The sequence below is a fragment of the Triticum aestivum genome, chromosome 1D (assembly GCF_018294505.1).
Source record: "Triticum aestivum cultivar Chinese Spring chromosome 1D, IWGSC CS RefSeq v2.1, whole genome shotgun sequence".
NCBI lineage: Eukaryota > Viridiplantae > Streptophyta > Magnoliopsida > Poales > Poaceae > Triticum > Triticum aestivum.
In genome coordinates, this window is record NC_057796.1 from 463,365,906 (window position 1) to 463,386,127 (window position 20,222).

General features: G+C 45.4%; 2 protein-coding genes across 3 annotated transcripts; both read left to right on the forward strand.

Annotated features, from left to right (window-relative positions):
• The first annotated feature begins 854 nt into the window (after nucleotides 1–854).
• LOC123182987 (protein DETOXIFICATION 14) lies at nucleotides 855–5,679 on the forward strand. Of its 2 annotated transcripts, none has more exons than XR_006492391.1 (7): nucleotides 855–1,328; nucleotides 2,947–3,491; nucleotides 3,578–3,664; nucleotides 3,741–3,797; nucleotides 3,892–4,585; nucleotides 4,909–5,114; nucleotides 5,222–5,239. XR_006492391.1 is itself a non-coding variant. In XM_044595707.1 (7 exons), exons 1-7 carry the CDS (start codon nucleotides 1,068–1,070, stop codon nucleotides 5,303–5,305), a joined length of 1,479 nt encoding a protein of 492 aa, XP_044451642.1. In that variant the 5' UTR covers nucleotides 855–1,067; the 3' UTR covers nucleotides 5,306–5,679. The 2 variants fall into 2 exon arrangements, 1 of the variants encoding a protein (XP_044451642.1); XM_044595707.1 differs by having other exon boundaries at nucleotides 3,892–4,130; nucleotides 5,222–5,679.
• Nucleotides 5,680–8,268: 2,589 nt separating this feature from the next.
• On the forward strand, nucleotides 8,269–9,450 carry LOC123175773 (uncharacterized). The gene is made up of 3 exons (XM_044590306.1): nucleotides 8,269–8,348; nucleotides 8,427–8,607; nucleotides 8,719–9,450. The coding sequence occupies exons 2-3, from the start codon at nucleotides 8,437–8,439 to the stop codon at nucleotides 9,238–9,240; spliced, it is 693 nt and encodes a 230-aa protein (XP_044446241.1). The 5' UTR covers nucleotides 8,269–8,348; nucleotides 8,427–8,436; the 3' UTR covers nucleotides 9,241–9,450.
• Nucleotides 9,451–20,222: the final 10,772 nt, after the last annotated feature.

The following is a 20,222-nucleotide window of genomic DNA, read 5'->3' on the forward strand; positions in this document are numbered from 1 at the left end:
CCACTGCGCCCACCGAAGATCCCCACCAAGCTCCTAGCCTCCGAAGCGCCGTACCAATCAACACCCCAAGAAGGGACGCGACGATGCCGACGCTGCTGCCAAGGGTTTCCCTTGGTACGCGACGAGGAGAGAAGAAGGGTAGGCCCCGACGCCCTTCAGGAAGGTCCAGCAGCACCCTCAGGCGCCACCGCGCCGGTGTCGGCCAGGCCGATAGGGATTTCTCCCGATCCCGACCTTCACCTCGGGCGCTCCGGAACCCGCCACCGAAACTGACCACCACCCTGCGCCACCATGGTCTTGAAGCTTCTCACGCCGTCTCACCACGGCACCACGAAGAGAGGTCTGCATACCGAAGAAGAGGAGCCGGGACTAGAGGCGACAGCATCGTCAGCACGCGGGAGGGCCCAACCTCCACCATCAACGACGGTGTTGGTTCTTAGGGACACATGCATGAAGACTTTTTTCGTTTGTGAATGACAAGGTGAAGCCGGCTCCGGCGCAAAGGCGGCTACCGCGACGTACCGCCGGCTTGTTCTGGCTGCGATACTGATTGTCCGGTGGTTCATGATACTCGATGTAATTATTATTATTATTTATTATATAAGGTGCTTTGTATTTTCCGGTGAACTTTATTAAAACAAAACAACGCGACTCCAGCGGTGAAGCTTCATGCGACGACGAGCCACCAGCCAAACCTGATTGGGAGGATGGACATGATTGGGCTGGGCACTTGAACATGCACCCATTTTCGAAATCTTTTGGCGTTCGAAAGCGGGCAAGAAAAAGCAAAACCACAAAAGGCAAGCCGCTGGACACGGGGGTGGGACCTGCGGAGAGACCATATATGGACGTGTGTCGACCCGCGATAACGATATTCCCGAGAGAGAAAGAGAATCCAGCCCCCACCCGCCGCCGCGCCGCTGATAGCGAGCGTGACAAGAGTCCTCCCCCATTAAAACCCCCGCCCGCCGCCGCGTCCACCGCCACCGCCAGACCACGCCGCCCGCAATCGCCGACCGAGGGAGGCACCGCCGGTGGGTGGCCGGAGAAGCGCGAGGACGCCCGCCATGGAGGACAGAGCGCCGCTGCTGCCCCGGCGCCAAGAGGCGGCGGCCAAGAGCGGCGGGTGGTGTTGCGGGTCGGCGGCGGCGGCGGAGGCCAGGAAGGTCGCGCACGTGGCGCTGCCGATGGCGGCGGTGAGCGTGGCGCAGTACGCCGTGCAGGTGGCCTCCAACATGATGGTCGGCCACCTCCCCGGGGGCGTGCTCGCGCTCTCCGCCTCCGCCATCGCCACCTCCCTCGCCTCCGTCTCCGGATTCAGCCTTCTCGTACGTGCCCCCCCCTCACACCCCCCTCTCTCTCTCTCTAACACACGCCTTGATTCCGGCTTAAATTGATCGCCGCATTGCCCTTATTTTGCCGGCGTATAATCAACAAGTGATTCACTGTTGCTATTGCACGATCTGGCTAGAAGCAATTGGTACGAGTCCGCCCTAGATTCAGTTTGGAGGTTTGAGGTGCGGTGCTCATTCAGTGTATGAGCCTGGGTGGGCAATCTCGAGTTGAACACAAGCACCTTGCTGTAAAGTGTAAAGTGGCCTCACTAGCAACAAAATAGGATTCTCTCTTTTTCTCTGTAGCCAAGTACTGTGTTCTTTCCTTTATACTTACCTTATAATAGTAATATATCATAATAAACTTGTGTGCGTCCTGCCCCTGAACATAAGTTGCCACTGGTAACATCAATGTAACAGTACCAGTTTACCACTGCATGGCGTGATCAATTAAATTATGCAAAGCTCACATATGTTCAGTCTGCCTTAAACTGTTTGGTGAAAGAGGTGTGCTGGAAACCGGAAAAGTGCAAGTTTAAGCCATAGTTAAGTCTCTCAAGCATATAATTCTATAATGTCATTTAAAAGGAATCAGTCAGTAGGGGTTTAGTATTTTGTCCCTGTTTCAATAACTGGGATATCGCTCCACTGAAGAGGGTTAATGCAGGAATGGAACTACCCATATTCCGTCGAACTTTCAAGTCAACTTTGTTACTTGGCGTGGTCAAACTTCAATAACACTTTGTTATTTTGATGCAACAATCTTACAATAGGCGTGGGCTTATACGCTGTCACCCTACATCTTTGTTTAATATTCTGAACAGTTTAAATACAACCGTTTTCTTTAAAATTGCACATATTTGACCCCAGTAATCTGAATACTCTACTTTGGATGACATATTGGAATGGCAAGCGGTTTAGAAACTCTGTGTGGGGGTTTGTGGTGCCGTGCTCATTCAGTGTATGGGCCTAGGTGGCCAATCTCGAGTTGAACACCAACACCTTACTGTAAAGTGTAAAGTGACCTCACTAGCAGCAAATTATTCTCTCTCTTTTTTTTTCTAGGCAAGTACTGCATTCTTTCCTTTATATACCTTATTAAAAGGTATATGTATCATACCAAACTTGTGTACGTTCTGCCGCTGAAAATTGGCTGTTTATTACCACGCCATGGTGCGATCGGTGAAATAATTCAAATCTCACATATTGCCAACTGAAGCAGAGTACCAACTAAAGAAAAGGCATATTGTCATTACAAGTAGTGGCCCTCATTAAAAAGGAATCAGGAGAGGTTTAGTCTTTTCTCATTTTTCTACCCTTCTTTTAATTAGCTGGGATAAAGCTCCACCGAATGTTTAATGCAGGAATGGAACTAACTATGTTGTTCCATCAAAACTTTCAAGAGTAACTTTGTTATCTGGCGTGTTCAAAGTTCAAGAACAATTTGTTATTTTGATGCAGCAGTCTTGTTATGTGTGGGCTTAAGGGCTTAAGATGATATGCTATTACCGCACATCATTCTATAATATTCTGAACAGTGTTGACAAGACTGTTTTCTTTGAGTTGCACATTTTTTACAGCAGTAATCTGAATACTCTGCTTTGTATAACAGATTGGAATGTCAAACGGCTTAGAAACTCTGTGTGGTCAAGCTTACGGGGCCGAACAGTACGGCAGATTGGGAGTGCAAACCTACAGAGCTATGGTCACCCTGACGGCCGTCAGCATTCCAATCTCGCTTCTCTGGGTATTCATGGGTAAACTCCTGACCCTCATAGGCCAGGACCCCGTGATCTCGCATGAAGCCGGAAGATACATAATGTGGTTGATCCCGGCCCTCTTTGCATACGCTGTCAGCCAGCCCCTAACAAAATTCTTACAGTCTCAGAGTCTGATAATCCCTATGCTTTGGTCCTCCATGGCAACATTGCTCTTGCACATTCCTGTTTGCTGGTTATTAGTGTTCAAGACCAGCCTTGGGTACATTGGAGCCGCTTTGGCGATAAGCGTATCATACTGGTTGAACGTGTTCATGCTTGTCGCGTACATCGGATGCTCAAACTCTTGTAAGGAGACATTCTCTCGTCCTACACTCGATGCTTTCAGTGGAGTGGGTGTGTTCATGCGCCTAGCTCTGCCGTCTGCACTAATGTTATGGTAAGCACAGCAGTGTGATTCAGAATGGCCACGTGTCACGTTACTTTTCCCTATTGAGCTAACGAGTTTCCGTGTGAACCTTCCAGTTTTGAATGGTGGTCATTTGAGGTCATTATTCTTCTGTCTGGACTTCTACCCAATCCAGAGCTGCAAACTTCAGTTCTGTCTACATGGTAAGAATTTCCCATGTAAGGTAATATGCACTGATGGTAATATTTGCATCATATTCACGCTTGTCTTTTTGTTCAGCATGACAACAATCACATTGATGTATACTATAGCATATGGGATTGGTGCTGCTGGAAGGTAAGTAGAAGCTTAACATACTTTTAGATATTACTTCTTTTTTGGATGGATTATCATTTGATGACGGCATTCTGTATTTTTATTCAATGGGCAGCACTCGTGTATCAAATGAATTAGGTGCCGGGAATCCTGAAGGTGCTCGACTGGCTGTCCGCGTTGTGATGTCTATTGCTGTGACTGAGGCAGTTCTCATCACTGGGGCACTGTTAGCATCCCAGCACATCTTGGGCTATGCATACAGCAGTGATAAGGAGGTTGTTGATTATGTCAATGCAATGGTTCCCTTCATCTGCATCTCAGTTGCTGCTGATAGCCTACAAGGAGTTCTCTCAGGTTAAAATTTTCTAACTACTAATTCATCTGTCAATTTTACCGTCCCTTCAAAAGAGTGTGATGTTATAATGATTCTGGCAGCCGTAAGCTATACTTGTTTCCAGCCATGACACCATACTGTGATATATATATCTCCGCCCTGTAGTTTGATTTCGATAATTCAGCATGTAGCTTTTATCCAGTTTGGTCATAAGCCTTGCTAGGTAGCAAGTGAAACTATTATTTGCATGTCATGCTGATTTCGCAAAGACATTACCAGGTAACGTGCCACTTATTAGATTTGTTAATGTTTCGCTATACTAATGCTATTTTGTGTTGTGGAAGCCGACATTGTTACTTGGGGAGTTACTTGTTTGTTATTTCAAACATGTGCTCTTATTTGAACATGGATGGTGGTGTTTACATCCACACACATCTGGCTGGGATGTAACCTTAAGTGGGCGCCACCTCACTAAGTATGCAACCACTTGCACCTTTCTTCTAGCTAGTGGAACTGTTGTTTCCTTCACAGGCCTGTTTCACTATATGTGCAAATTCATGCTTGTCGACAGTTCTGGACAGGCCAAAATTATGAACCATACTTTCTCAAACATATGTTCTTGCCTGGCATTTCCAACATAAGCTTAATTTAGACACAGGCAAGATCCTCATGTATACTGACATCATATCAGTAAACTCCAATAGAGAAGAATCCGCTCTTTCTGTTTTTTTCTACATAGTTTTAGCACCAGATGCATTCATGTCTAGTGCTAACACACATTGTGTGTTAATCATTCAGGTATCGCTCGAGGGTGCGGGTCGCAGCACCTGGGCGCCTATGTTAACCTCGGTTCGTTCTATCTGTTTGGGATTCCGATGTCCCTCCTTCTTGGGTTTGTTCTGAAGATGGGAGGGAAAGGGCTTTGGATGGGCATTTCCTGCGGCTCCATCATGCAATTCCTACTCCTCTCCGGCATAGTGTTCTTCAGCAACTGGCAAAAAATGGTTTGCTCTTTCATCTCAAACTTTGCAGTTTCTCCATCCCAGTGTTGATCGCACACGAAAGAGAAATTCTGATTTATGTGGCACTGAGCTGCTTGATGTTTTTGCAGTCTGACAATGCAAGGGAGAGCGTTTTCGGCGGAACCCCGGCAGAGAAGGAACCTTTGATGTCTGATGTAACGGGCGCTGCCTAATTTTGTTGCGAGTTGCTCAATCCCTTGACCTGAACTTGAAGCGGACGACACGGCAGCTTTAATCTTGTGGCTGCAGAGGACAGTCTCCAATCTAATGGAGTTCCTCGTTTTTTGCTTTGAGAGATGTGAGTGTATAGAGAGGCGAGTTTACTGAAGAACCGAAGAAATCAAGAACTAACTGGTGCCCGTAGTTGTAATGTTGCAATTTTGCTGAGGTCTGGAAGAATGATACATACAGTAGCAGAAATTCAATGGGTGGAAGTAACACGGGCGTGGTTTCGGTGGCCATCTTCTGAAAAGATGTTGCTAACGGATCCTAAAGCAGAGTACCAACTTTCTTTAAAAATAAATAAAAGTGATGACTTTGCCATGGACATCCTTAGGATATGTCTTATTTTAGGTTCCGAATTTAATTCAGAATTGATTATGGACGGCTGTGTTTATCTTACCACAAGGTTCTGTTTAAAGATTCGGGATTTAGGAGGATCCATCGTTCGTTGTAATCTCCTTGCAAATTAGGTGCATGAGAGTAGCATTATTCGTCTGCCGACCTTGCGCACTCTGTTGAAAAAAGGAGAATGTTTGCGCCTGCACAGCTCCATACCGAAAAAGGCTTTTGCCCTGTTTTGTAAATAAAGCAAACCATCGGAGCACAACTTCCAACATTAGTCACGACACACACGCACCCACACACGCCGCACACAAAGTAGCACAACATAGGGTTCTGAGGTTCTGCTGAAGGGCACAACTCAACAAACCCAAAGAAAGAAAAAACACAAAGGCGGCGACGAACTGCAACGAGGACACTAATCCGGCTCTGGTGGTGGAGGAGGGAGCGGCGGCGTCAAGCGAAGAGCCATCGCACGAAGATGGGAAGCACAACTCCATGGCTGCTCCCATTCTCTGTTTTAGCCGACTTGTGTTGACACAAGTGTGGAGCTTGGCCACTTTAGACGAACCGCACCGCGCGTTGCTTCTAGGGGCGGGCAGCATTAACCAAGCTGCTGCCAGGCTTCCCCAATTCCCTCCTCTTCCCATCGCCGCTGTCGGAGGATCCCGTTGGGCAAAGCCCTCACCGACGAACGTCGGTAGCGGGGTTTCTCTCTGGCTTGTGGCAGGCGGTGGCTTGCGGAGCACGGTTCGGTAGTGCTCGGGTCGTTGCCGCGGCATGGGGGTTGTGCTCCATGGATTTGGGCGCATGACGATTGTTGCGGTGAGGTATTGCGAGGAGCTAGCGTCTTGGACAGTGCGGCTGCTCAGGGAGGCACAAGTGGATGGGCCAGGAGCTCAAGTTGAGTCGCCGACGGTGCGGCGGCGAGCCTCAGAGCATGGCGGCTTGAGCATGTGGCATGGGCATCTCTCTGGTGTTCTTCGTTCTTTGGTGGGCCCTCGAGTTGGGTTAGTGAGCTTGGTAACTCGGTGTGACATGCATGCGACTCCGAGTGAATGTTCCGTGCTCTAGCATCGACACCACTTGTGGGTGTCACTTCCCCCTTGGCGGCGGCATTGTGGTCCTCCTCTCCATGCCTGGACTTGGGGGTGAAAACCCTAGGATGTCGTTCCGGTCTCGATGGTGACGGCGCGTTGCATCGTCACCCTCTTGGGAGCTGGATAAGACAATACAGTGACGAGTGTCCAGCAATGCCCGCCACAGCTAAGTTAAGGTGGTGGGCGACAATAAAGACCCGTCACTTCAAACTTTTGGTTATTTTAAACTTTTTTGCAACGAGATATTTTGTTTCTTTTTGAGTTCTGTTGGCACTAATTGGAGCCCACCTGTAATCCATTTCTCAGTAGTGTAATTCGCTAGGATATTGAGGCTTTTTTTTCGTGCCCAACATGTTTTATGTGTCGCAAGCTTTGGACTTTTGATCGGTCAACTTCCCACCTGTTCAGAACATGAACGGTGAACCTCTCACGTTGTTAAATTTACTAACTCGGTTGCTCGTAGCAGACTGGTTTGGTTTGTTTCTATGGAAGGGGCTAAGCTCATCACCCTTTTTAAGGTAAATGCACTGTGAGTGCCTAAACCTGCCATCATGGTCACTTTGATGGTCGCAATTGTAAAATACATGAAACTAGTGCTGAAACTTGTTCGGCCATGTGCAATTACGACGCTTCCTCGCGTAACCGGGCGTAACGGATATTTTAATGTCTAAAGTTGCAAAATACATGAAATTGGTGCTCAACTTGTCTGATGGCGCAAGTATAGTGCTTCCTTCTTTTATCTGGGCGTACGCCCCTACCCGGCCCCACCTGAGGAATTTTTTTGCAACCCCCCCATGCGGACAGGGACTGGTGGATGTCAGTACTTTATTTAACATGTAATTAGGCCTCCTGACCATATCCCAAGCGGCTATGCGAAGGATTAGCTTTGTGCATCACATTTTTTTCCACATAGGCAATGCCTCTACATTTGTCAAAGTCGGCATTCGGCGATATTGATGGTCAATGCAATAATGGTCATCACCTTTTTTTGATGGGTCTGGATCAAGCTGAACCGCATGGACCTTTGGAGCCCCATCTTTCATTCTCAACAAAGATATAAAGAATAGTGTAGTCACTTGAGTGCACATGGTGACATGCACGTAGCTTTCTATAAGACATGCATGAAGTTAGGAGCAGGGCTAATCGGCAATGGCACCCTGCGTGCATGTTCGGGCTCGTAAAATGGACAAGTGGTCCGCGATATAATATACTCCTTCCGTCCCATAATATATATAAAACTTTTGGGTTTGCATTGTGTTTCGCAGAAAAGTAAAACTACGCCTCTAACTGCAAATGGAATGGACTGGCCTATGTTTTTTTTTAGAAAGACTGGGCTATGGGTGGGTGGTAGCTGGCAATGGCATCAGTAGTGAACAAGGCCGACGCGAGCGTCTCACCAAGGTTCCAAGAAGCACGCCAAGGTTCAAAAGGTACTCCAAGATTCAAAGAAGTGTTGCTCGGTATATATATGGAGGGGCACACCAAGGTTCCAAGAAGCACACCAAGCTTGGAAGCAAACAATAAGCCGCAGGAAGCGCCGAGCAGTTGACGGACGGTGAGTGAGTCCCATCTTCATCTTGGGCTTCTTCTTCCTCTGCCTTGCGTATCTTTCTTGCTGACATCTTCCGGTCAGGCTTCGATCCATGGATGCCAAGATGCCTCTTCTGCAGCTTGTGACCCAGGCCAAGAAGCCGATGCCCGCTCGTCCGCTCCAGGATGCTACCCGGCTGGCCAGCGCTTGGGCGCTTGTCAATGCAAGCATCTTCATCGTCTCCTACGGCTTGAGCTCCGCCATCGTCCCTGCACTCTGCCAGGTAGTAATAATTAACTGTGACCCGTGCTCCAGTCTACTACCCCGGCCCCTGGATCATTCTGAGTTCCCGATTGATCTATCATGCGCCAATTTCGTCTTCGTCTTCGTGCAGCTGCCGTGGTGCGATTTATGCAGGGAGGACGCCATGGAACGCGCCCTCTTGATCGGGCTGTGGTGTTGCGTCGCACTGCAGGCGGCCGCGGCGGCGCTGGCTCTGCTTCTTCCGTGCCGCCGCCACTGGATCCGCCGTGCCGTTGCCTACCTCGCCGTCGCGGTCGCCATCGTCGGCCACTGTTTGTTGGCCAGCATCGCCCCCCTCGCCGCCGACGCAGGACTAGGCTTGCTCGTCCCCTTGATCGTCTACGCCGTGGCGGCCCTGGTGCTGCTACTCCCGTGCCGTTGCCGCCGGATCTGCCATGCCCTCGCCTACCTTGCGCTTGCGGTCGCGGTGGCGGCCGTCGTCATCGGCTGCTGTATTTTGGCGAGCTTCGTCCCCATCGCCGTCGACACAGGACTAGGCAGGCTCAGGCTCATCCTTTTGGTCGTCTACGTGGCGGTCATGTTCATCCTTGCGGTGGGCGACCTCAGCTTCCTGGCCCTCCTCATAGGAGGGGAATTCCCATGGGACTGCTGATTGGTCAGCCCCAAGCTCATGCCCATGGATCAGCTCATGAGGTACTCACGTACGTACGTACGTAACGATCGACTTGCGGGGAATATTAATATTGATGTGGTGCACTTCATCGGCCTAGTATTGGACCTTAATAATTTGATGCTGAATTAGCCTGTTATTTGTGTGATCGAGATATGCTATTGAGTTCGTATTATTGATGAACAAGCTACATATATGGAGTCTGCTTTGATGTAGTATTAATTGGACCTTTTCTCTGCACGATCAACGGTATATGCCTAGCTTCGGTATAATTGATGTTGATGATCTTGTTATGCGCCACATTCCTTGCGCCTTAACTGTGCTAAATAAAAATTGTCGACCATAGCAATTTTTGTTCAGTAAGTTACAAGCATATGACTGATGGACTAATTCGCTAGGGTATTCTTCTCGTTGCCAACATGTTTCATGCATGTGTTGAGAGCTTTGGACTTTTGATCGATGAACTTCGCACGTGTATAGAACGGATTCCCATTCAACTGTGAGTCTCCCACTTTGTTAGAGCAACTAGCTCGGATGCTCTCATAGCAGATTGGTATCATTTCTTTCCTTCAGGGCGGTTAAGGTGGTATGGATGATGGGCGCCCGTGTGCCAGTGTAATTATCTTCGTCACCTTTTTGTTTCCTTGGGCCATTGGAGCGGATGATATGGGTCAAGCTGAACCCACACTCAACAAAGATATAAAGAGCAATCTACAATGGCACGCTAAGTACATGCTCGGGGTTGCAAAACGGACAAGTGGTCCGTGGTAACATACTAATAATAATATACGTATTTTACATACCGGTAGATTGGATTTGTATTGTGTTTCGCATGAACAGAAAAGTATGACTCTGACTAACTACCGGGCAAGTAGTTTACCACCATATACGTGGTCGATGGAGACCAAAAATAAGCCGGTGAATGCGTTCGATTGATCTGGTAAAAAAACAAAAACTACCCGATGATCTGTCATGTAAAGTAAAACGCAATTAATGTAACTCACAGCCCAGGTTTTACCCGCTAACGGCGGCATCCAACGTCACGTAAAAGTAAATACATGATGCTGTCGAAATTAATGTTGTGCCACTAGGTGGCATATGCATGCATTATGATTATTTTGATTGCACGAACTAGGCAGTATTGCCGTACGTAATGATTCCACGAGCACAGCAAGTATACCAGTACCGCAAATGGAACGGCCTGGCCCTGTGGCTGTGGCATCGGTAGTGCACGATGCACGCGGACGAGTGAGCTAAAACGAGCTACGGACCCAGGCTTTGGCTGCCCTGTGTGCACTGCCAAAAATGGTATACGCGCTGCCCAGATCACATGCCGCACCGGACCCTCTCCCTCCCTCACATGCTACTCAGTGCAGCTAGCTCAGAGCCTGCGCCTGCTCGAGCTCGACACGTCCGTCGTGGGTGTCTCATTGCAGGGCAGGCTCGCTCGCTCGCCACCGCGTTGCTCCTGCTCGGTACTTCGCACGTGCTAGATGGATATGTTATGGATATGCTGATTATGTAGATGGATATGTTGATGATGATACATTATGACAATGTTGCAGCAAACCACTCATGTCATACAAAATAAAAGAGGATCAAGACTAACTCAATCTCATTGCATCAGAAGATAACTTCACTGATCCATTACGTATTAAGCAAGAGCATACAAAAAACAACTTGGCTTAAACTAGAGCAACTAAACCAGACAGTACATTGCATTTAGATTGGCTGCAACTAAACCAACTAACTAACTTAAGATCTTGCCTGCAACTAAGCCAAAAACAAATATAGTGAAAAGAAACAACACATTGTGAAATTTGGCCCTAATCCCTACAATCTCTGCATTCTTCTCTCTGAGTTGAGTTTGCAGAGACAGAACCATGGCCTCCCTTGTGCCATCATCTTCACTGGGAGTTAGCATTGGAAATTGATCTTCAGATCTAGCAACAGTTGCACCTTTAAGCCTCCAGACTTCATCACACAGATCCCCAATGAGCTCACTCCAAAATTTGGGCAATGGATCATCATGCCATTGCACAAATCCACAGCCACCATTCTATTAACATGCACAAACAAATTTCCAAATATATATCATTTCATATACTATTGCACAGAAGAAAAAGGAAAAAAATTAGGCAAAAAACTACACTCGCCAGAGCATCCATGCAGCTATAGTACCTCCTACCAGGGTTCTGCCTGCTCCAGGAGATCCATCTTGGCGCCTTCCTCGGAGTTGAGCAGTGGCACATCACTGGAGGCTCGTATGCCATTGGGTTCTCACGGTAGCGCACCGGCGAGCGCGACTCCTCCCCCCTCCTTCCTGCGGCTCGACGAAATCCGGGAGCGGACCCGGCACTGGACGACCACGACATCTCTCTCTCCGCCGCCGGCCCCAGTCAGCGCCTCCACGCTGAGATCTCTCCTTCGCTGCGCTCCAAATGGACACCGCGTGGATGAACCTAGTTTCGTTCCCCACTCGCTCGATACAAGCTTGTGCTGTCACTTTAATAGTAGGAGAGGTATCGGTCCCACCTGTCAGAATCCCCAAATGTGGTACTGCATGTTATGTGATGCCCCAATATTGGTACTGACATGCAACAGCTAGCAGCAGTATTGGTACTGACTTGCAACAAGTAACTGCAAATGTGGTACTGATTTGCAAATATTGGTACTGGATTGTGCCAACAGACATTCATAATTCAGGCACTGGCACTGGCAACACATACATACATATTCATCAACAGCAACACATACATATCCAGTAGCAACATCAACAGCAACACCATACATACATATTCAACACCAAAATATGATGCCCCAACTAGAGTACTCCACCTCAAGTTCAACATTACAATAACCAATACTGGATTGTGCCAAAATATGCATCAAGTGGCAACAGCACATCAACATCAACATCAAGTTCAACCAAAATAACACCACATCATTTCAAATTACATGGCTCCTCTTCCTGTGCTAGCAGTGAAGTAGGACATCCATCCAGTGTGTGTACCATCAGTAGCAATGTCAGCATAAGTTGAGGCAGCATATTGCCTGGGGGCACTGAATGGCCTTGGAGCACCTCTTCCAGCTCCTGTGCCAACTCTTCCTCTACCAGCTCCTCTTCCAGATGGTGGTGGTGTAGTAGAAGTAGCAGCAGCTCTTCCTCTGCCAGCTCCACTTCTTCCAGATGATGGTGGTGTAGGAGCAGAAGCACCAGCTCTCTTGCCTGTCTTGCTGTTGGTGTAGTAGAAGGACCAGCAGCTCTTGGCTGTGAGTTACTTGGAGTAGCCTTGCAAAGAAAAGGAAAACAGTTAATAATGCTAGAGAGGAATGTACAAGAAAGGAAACATTAGTATATTTCAAGGTGAAAAATTATTACCACATGCTTATTCTTCCTCAAAGCTAGCTCAGGCTTCAACTGTTTAAGACAGTTTGTGTACCTATGCCCTTGGAGACCACAATTGCCACATGTTATGGTCCCCATTCTTGAAGTGTCTTTTGGCTTTGGTACTTCAAATTTGCCCTTGATCCTCTTTTCTTTCCTTCTTCCTCTCTTGATTTTGAATGCAGGTGGTTCTATGTCTGGACTAGGGGTCCTTGTCCAATCATGCTCACCAGGCACAGGAAAGATCATTGGTTCATAAGCTGCAACATAAAAATCTTTCTTGAAGAATTTGCTGACATAATCCTCTGGTTTCCTTTTAGCCTTGTTTATTGCAGAGATGGCATGGTTGCAAGGTATGCCACTAAGGTCCCACTTCCTGCATCCACAAGTCTCAAGTTCCAGGTTGACAGCATGTGTTTGCTGCCCACTTGTAACTTGCCATAAGTTGACCCCTGCCTGTATTGGCTTGCAGTATCTGGCCCTCTCCTTCTCAACCTCTAGCTTCTCATTGTAATGAGGTGTTATCTCCCATCTTGCTGCCTTTCCACTCTCTCTGTTCCTGTGCCACCTCACCATCTGCTTATCTTTTATGCCATCGCACATTGTCCTTATAGGTTTTCTCCTAACATCTAGAATGTACTTGTTGAACACCTCAGACAAGTTGTTCACTACCAAGTCAGTCTTGCTGTTTGTGTCAAATGCATGCCTTGCCCATGTTTTTTTGGTATTGCAGTAAGCCACTCCCAAGCTTCCTCACTTTCAGCTCTAAGATCATTCATTGCAATATTAAATTGTGTTCATTGTAGGCATAGCTAGCATTATCCATGCACTTCTTAAGATCTTCACCCCTAAACCCAGCATTTTGGAAATTTGCATATAAATGTCTAAGGCAGAATCTTTGGTTGCAATTTGGAAACACAGCATTCACTGCATTCAGTAACCCCTGACACAAACAATTTAACAAGTCTAAGCTACAAGCTAAAGAAATATGCACCAATCAAACTCTAAGCTACTGTAAACACTTGAGCAAAACAGAATGAAATATGCAAACACATACCTTTTGTCTATCTGACATTATAGTATAAGGTCCAAACTTGCCCACTTCTCCCCCTAGGCAAATTTTCAGTTGGTGTAGAAACCAACACCAACTAGGTGTGTCCTCTTGTCCAACTATGCCAAATGCCAGTGGATATATGTTGTTGTTGCCATCTCTACCAGTGGCAGCAAGGAGTTGAGCACCTGTAGTGAGCTTAATGAAGGATCCATCAACACCTGCATAATCAACATTTCCAAACATTAAATACATTCAAGTGAGATACAATATGGAGTACTCTACAATATGTAAATGGTGCACAAGGTTAAGGAACTAACCAATGAATGGTCTGCACCCATTGAGAAACCCCTCCCTTGCTCCATTCCTGCAAAAGAACATGGCATGGAATCTTGGGCCTGGGTGGGGTATTTTTGCATTTGGTACTGGAGTAACAGTAGTGACTATTACTCTACTCCCAGGGTTTGTGTCCATGACAGTTTGAGCATAGTCTTTAAGCCTAGGATATTGCTTCTTGTGATCTCCTAACACAGCTTCAATAGCTATGTTCTTTGCCCTATATGCCATGCACTTGGGCACATCTACACCATATTTTTCCATGCATGCATCAATTATAGTCTGAATACCAGTAGTTATATCAGATCTAAAGAGATGCTCATATTTCTGTGCTAGCCACTTAGCACTAACCCTGGTGGTCTCAGTAGTACTAGGGCAAGTGTGCTCTAGTCTCATCTTCTTAATTACAAAGGCTTTCTCCCCTTTTATAACTGCTGCCACCATGCATAAAGAACTGGCATTGTTTATCTGTACACTCAACAATTATCCTCTGATCTGAATTCCTGTGATACTTGAAATTCCTAGCCTGAGTAATGTGCAAATTCAACAAAGCATCTCTGAATTCATGTTGATCCCTAAAACACAACTTTAGACATAGTTGTTCATGTGGTTGCTCCATTTTCTCATTGTACCACTTCCTAGCAGACCTTTTCTTTGCCCTACTCTGCCTTTTCTTTGATAGGACAAATGAGATTGGCTGAAAACCATCATCATCACTCTCCCTCAACAACCCCTTCTCTTCTTCATCTGATGATGGTCTGAAATCAGGTTCAACCTCTGGTAGCTTACTGGAATGTGACCTAGTAGTTGGTCCTCTTCTAACTGGCAGCTTCTGCTTCTTTACAGGTACAACTATATTTTCTTCTTCTTCTTCTTCTTCTTCTTCTTCTTCTTCAAAAGTCCTATCTTCCTCTACCTCAAAAGGGTCCTCAACTTCAGTGTCACCCTCATAATGCAGCACTGGTTCCTCATCTGATTCTTCCTCTTGTACTTCTAACTCTCTCTGTCTCTTCCCCTCTTCCACCTCTACATCTTCATCATCACACATATAATTAGGCTCACTTCCAATTTGACCATCCTCATCAGAGGCAGAAGCATCACTGTCCTCATATACCTCATATCCTTGATATCCCTCTTCTTCTTCTTCCAAAATAGCTTTCAACTTGGCATTTGCATTCCTGCTTTCTTGTGTGCAACCAACAGGAGGATGGGGTGTGCTAGAGCTGCTACGTTGACTCTCAAAAACTACTCCTTGCTGATCAACAGCTAAGACAGAAGGCTCACTAAGATCATAAACAACAGGCTCTTGGTACACAACAGTGGACAAATCTAGCCTTTCACATTGCTGCAACTCAAAATCTCTATCAGGGGGTGGACAAGCCCTAACTAGCAAATTAAGCTCCAATTTGTCCTGGATCTTCCTCTTTATCATCTGTAATTCTGCATGACTGTCTACCAAATCCAGCCCTTTCTCTCCTAAAGATGGATTTTCAATGTGATACAAACAATCATATGCATTAAATCCTTGGGTTTCCATCACTGCAACCAAATTCAGATAAGTAATATCTGAACTACAAAGCTTCATCTCCAATGGTTCTCTTGCATCAAAATGGATCCTTACTTGCCAAATGTCTTCATCCAAACTACAGAACAAATTCAATTTCATGTATTCATTACCATAACTCTAAATTTGGAGAGCAACAGTACAATACAGGAAAATTTGAATTAACTTTCCTATAAGTCTCAAATTTACTATTACAATTACAGATGACAGAACATGAATCAATGTAGCTACGACCATTTCAGCACAATAGCAAATTCAAGGAAAAATACAAGGACAAAATACTTCAATTACTCAAACCCTAATCCCATATTGTTACTGTAATTGAACTACTTTGATAGTGCACTACACTAGGTTGCTAGGTTACTGTAATTGTCCTACAGTGCTCACAGAAGATGAACAAACCCTAATCCCCAACTGGATAAATGATGACCCACGAGTATAGGGGATCTATCGTAGTCCTTTCGATAAGTAGGAGTGTCGAACCCAACGAGGAGCAGAAGGAAATGATAAGCGGTTTTCAGCAAGGTATTCTCTGCAAGCACTGAAATTATAGGCAACAGATAGTTTTGTGATAAGGTAATTTGTAACGAGCAACAAGTAACAAAAGTAAATAAAGTGCAGCAAGGTGGCCCAATCCTTTTTGTAACAAAGGACAAGCCTGGACAAACTCTTATATAGAGAAAAGCGCTCCCGAGGACACATGGGAATTGTCGTCAAGCTAGTTTTCATCACGTTCATATGATTCGCGTTCGGTACTTTGATAATTTGATATGTGGGTGGACCGGTGCTTGGGTGCTGTCCTTACTTGGACAAGCATCCCACTTATGATTAACTCCTATTGCAAGCATCCGTGACTACAAAAGAAGTATTAAGCTAAACCTAACCATAACATGAAACATATGGATCCAAATCAGCCCCTTACGAAGCAACGCATAAACTAGGGTTTAAGCTTCTGTCACTCTAGCAACCCATCACCTACTTATTACTTCCCAATGCCTTTCTCTAGGCCCAAATAATGGTGAAGTGTCATGTAGTCGACGTTCACATGACACCACTAGAGGAGAGACAACATACATCTCATCAAAATATCGAACGAATACCAAATTCACATGACTACTAATAGCAAGACTTCTCCCATGTCCTCAGGAACAAACGTAACAACTCACAAAGCATATTCATGTTCATAATCAGAGGAGTATTAATATGCATATAGGATCTGAACATATGATCTTCCACCAAATAAACCTACAAGTACCAATCTCAGACTTAGAGACAAGAATTGGATACAAGAGATGAACTAGGGTTTGAGAGGAGATGGTGCTGGTGAAGATGTTGGTGGAGATTGGCCCCCTCCCGATGAGAGGAGCGTTGGTGATGACGATGGTGATGATTTCCCCCTCCCAGAGGGAAGTGTCCCCGGCAGAGCAGCTCCGCCAGAGCCCTAGATTGGTTCCGCCAAGGTTCCGCCTCGTGGCGGCGGAGTCTCGTCCCGAAAGCTTGCTTATGATTTTTCTTCGGACGAAAGACTTCATATAGCATAAGATGGGCACCGGAGGGCCACCAGGGGGCCCACGAGGCAGGGGGACGCGCCTAGGGGGGTAGGGCGCGCCCCCACCCTCGTGCCCAGGGTGTGGGTCCCCTCTGGCATTTTCTTCGCTCAGTATTTTTTATTATTTCGAAAAATAACTTCCGTGGAGTTTCAGGACTTTTGGGGCTATGCTGAATAGGTCTCTAATATTTGCTCCTTTTTCAGCCCAGAATTCCAGCTGTCGGCATTCTCTCTCTTTATGTAAACCTTGTAAAATAAGAGAGAATAGGCATAAGTATTGTGACATAATGTGTAATAACAGCCCATAATGCAATAAATATCAATATAAAAGCATGATGCAAAATGGACATATCAACTCCCCCAAGCTTAGACCTCGCTTGTCCTCAAGCGGAAGCCGATAACGATAAATATGTCCACATGCTTAGAGATAGAGGTGTCGATAAAATAAAATACGGACATGAGGGCATCATGATCATTCTTATACAGCAACATATATGGATATTGTCATATGATTTCTTATGCTCAAGTAACAATCTATTCACAATGCAAAGTATGAATCAGAAACTTCATTGAGAACTAACAAACTATAATGTCAGTCATTGAAGCAATTGCAATTTATCATAACATCAGAAAGTGTCTATGTAAGAGCTTTTTAGCAAGTCCACATACTCAACTATCATTTAGTCTTTCACAATTGCTAACACTCACGCAATACTTGTGGTTACAGAGTTTTAATCGGACATAGAGAAAGATAGGGGCTTATAGTTTCGCCTCCCAACCTTTTACCTCAAGGGTAATGTCAACAATAATAGTTCATGCTAACTTACATCCAATTAGATATATATATCAGGATCTTTCCAACACAATGTACTTGCCAAAGGATAAAATATAAAAAGGAAAGGTGAAGATCACCATGACTCTTGCATAGGGTAAGAGGTAAAAGTAAAAGATAGGCCCTTCACAGAGGGAAGCAGAGGTTGTCATGCGCTTTCATGGTTTGATGCACGAAATCTTAATGCAAAAGAACGTCACTTTATATTGCCACTTGTGATGTGGACCTTTATTATGCAGTCCGTCGCTTTTATTTCTTCCATATCACAAGATCGTATAAAGCTTATTTTCTCCCACACTAATAAGTCATACATATTTAGAGAGCAATTTTTATTGCTTGCACCGATGACAACTTACTTGAAGGACCTTACTCAATCCATAGGTAGATATGGTGGACTCTCATGGCAAAACTGGGTTTAAGGGTATTTGGAAGCACAAGTAGTATCTCTACTTGGTGCAAGGAATTTTGGCTAGCATGAGGGAGAAAGGCAAACTCAACATGTTGGATGATCCGTGACAATATACTTTATTTTAGATGTAAGAAAACATAACCCATTACATTGTCTTCCTTGTCCAACATCAACTCTTTAGCATGTCATATTTTAATGAGTGCTCACAATCATAAAAGATGTCCAAGATAGTATATTTATATGTGAAACCTCTCTTTCTTTATTACTTCCTATTAATTGCAACAATGACCAATACTATGTTTGTCCACTCTCAACAATTTTTAATCATCATACTCTTTCTATGTGAAGTCATTACTCTCCATAAGATCAATATGATCTCTTTATTTCTTTTTATTCTTTCCCTTTTCTTTTATTCCCTCAAGATCATAGCAAGATAATCAAGCCCTTGACTCAACACTAATCTTTATTATATATAGCTCACGGACTCGATTACATAGAGGAATCATAAAGCAAAACTCAAAACTAAATCATACTAAAATTTATTCTACTAGATCAAGATATTACTAAAAGGATCGAACTAAGAAAAAGGGTAAAGATACGAGTGTGATGGTGATACGATACCGGGGCACCTCCCCCAAGCTTGGCAGTTGCCAAGGGGAGTGCCCATACCCATATGATTATGTCTCCCTTGCTGGTGATGATGGGTAGTCACACATCGAGCGTAAGAGATCCTCCAACTTGCGGATAATGCCCTTGAGTGCAACGATATGCCCCTTCAACAAAATATTTTCACGTGTGAGATACTTGTTTTGTATACGAGCTAACTCAATCATCTTGAAAGCTTCGATCTCAGTTGGGGTAAGAATATTGTGATCAAGTTGAAGGATGTCTTCTGTTGCCGGAACTTGGTCCTCCGTGGCCTTCTTGATCCCTTCATCCTTGTTGATCTCCATGGGTTCTTCCCTCTTCAGCTCTATCTTCATGAGCCAAGCATCGTTGTCACCATTGTTGGAGGAGGGGGATGACATGATGCCTGGCTTTGACAATCCTGACAGAAAACAGAGGATATTTGCGTGATACAGGAGTCAAAACCTTCGGGAGATTATATAATGAATTTTTACCAACCAAAATAGGTATCATGCAAGAAAACGGAGTCCGGAGAGTACACGAGGTGCCCACGAGGTAGGGGGGTGCGCCCAGGGGGGTAGGGCGCGCCTCCCACCCTCGTGGATGCCTCGTGTCCTTCCCGGACTGCTTCTTATTTTCCTGTTTTCTTAAATATTCCAAAATGGAGAGAAATTGCCATTAGAACTGATTTGGAGTCGGTTTACTTACCGTACCACGTACCTATTCCTTTTCGGGGTCTGAAACGTTCTGGAAAGTGTCCCTTATGTGTTCCTCCGGGGTTACGATTTCAATAATATTAGTTTCAACATTTATAGGATTACCTGAGATATAATGTTTGATTCTTTGACCGTTCACCACCTTTGGATTTGTGCCTTCGAAGTTGTTGATTTTTATGGCACCGGAACGATAGACCTCCTCGATAACGTAAGGACCTTCCCATTTAGAGAGAAGTTTTCCTGCAAAAAATCTTAAACGAGAGTTGTATAGCAACACATATTCACCTACATTAAACTCAAGCTTTTGTATCCTTTTGTCATGCCATCTTTTAACTTTTTCTTTAAACAACTTGGCATTTTCATAGGCTTGAGTTCTCCACTCATCAAGTGAGCTAATGTCAAATAACCTCTTCTCACCGGCAAGTTTGAAATCATAATTGAGCTCTTTAATAGCCCAATATGCCTTATGTTCTAGTTCGAGAGGTAAGTGAC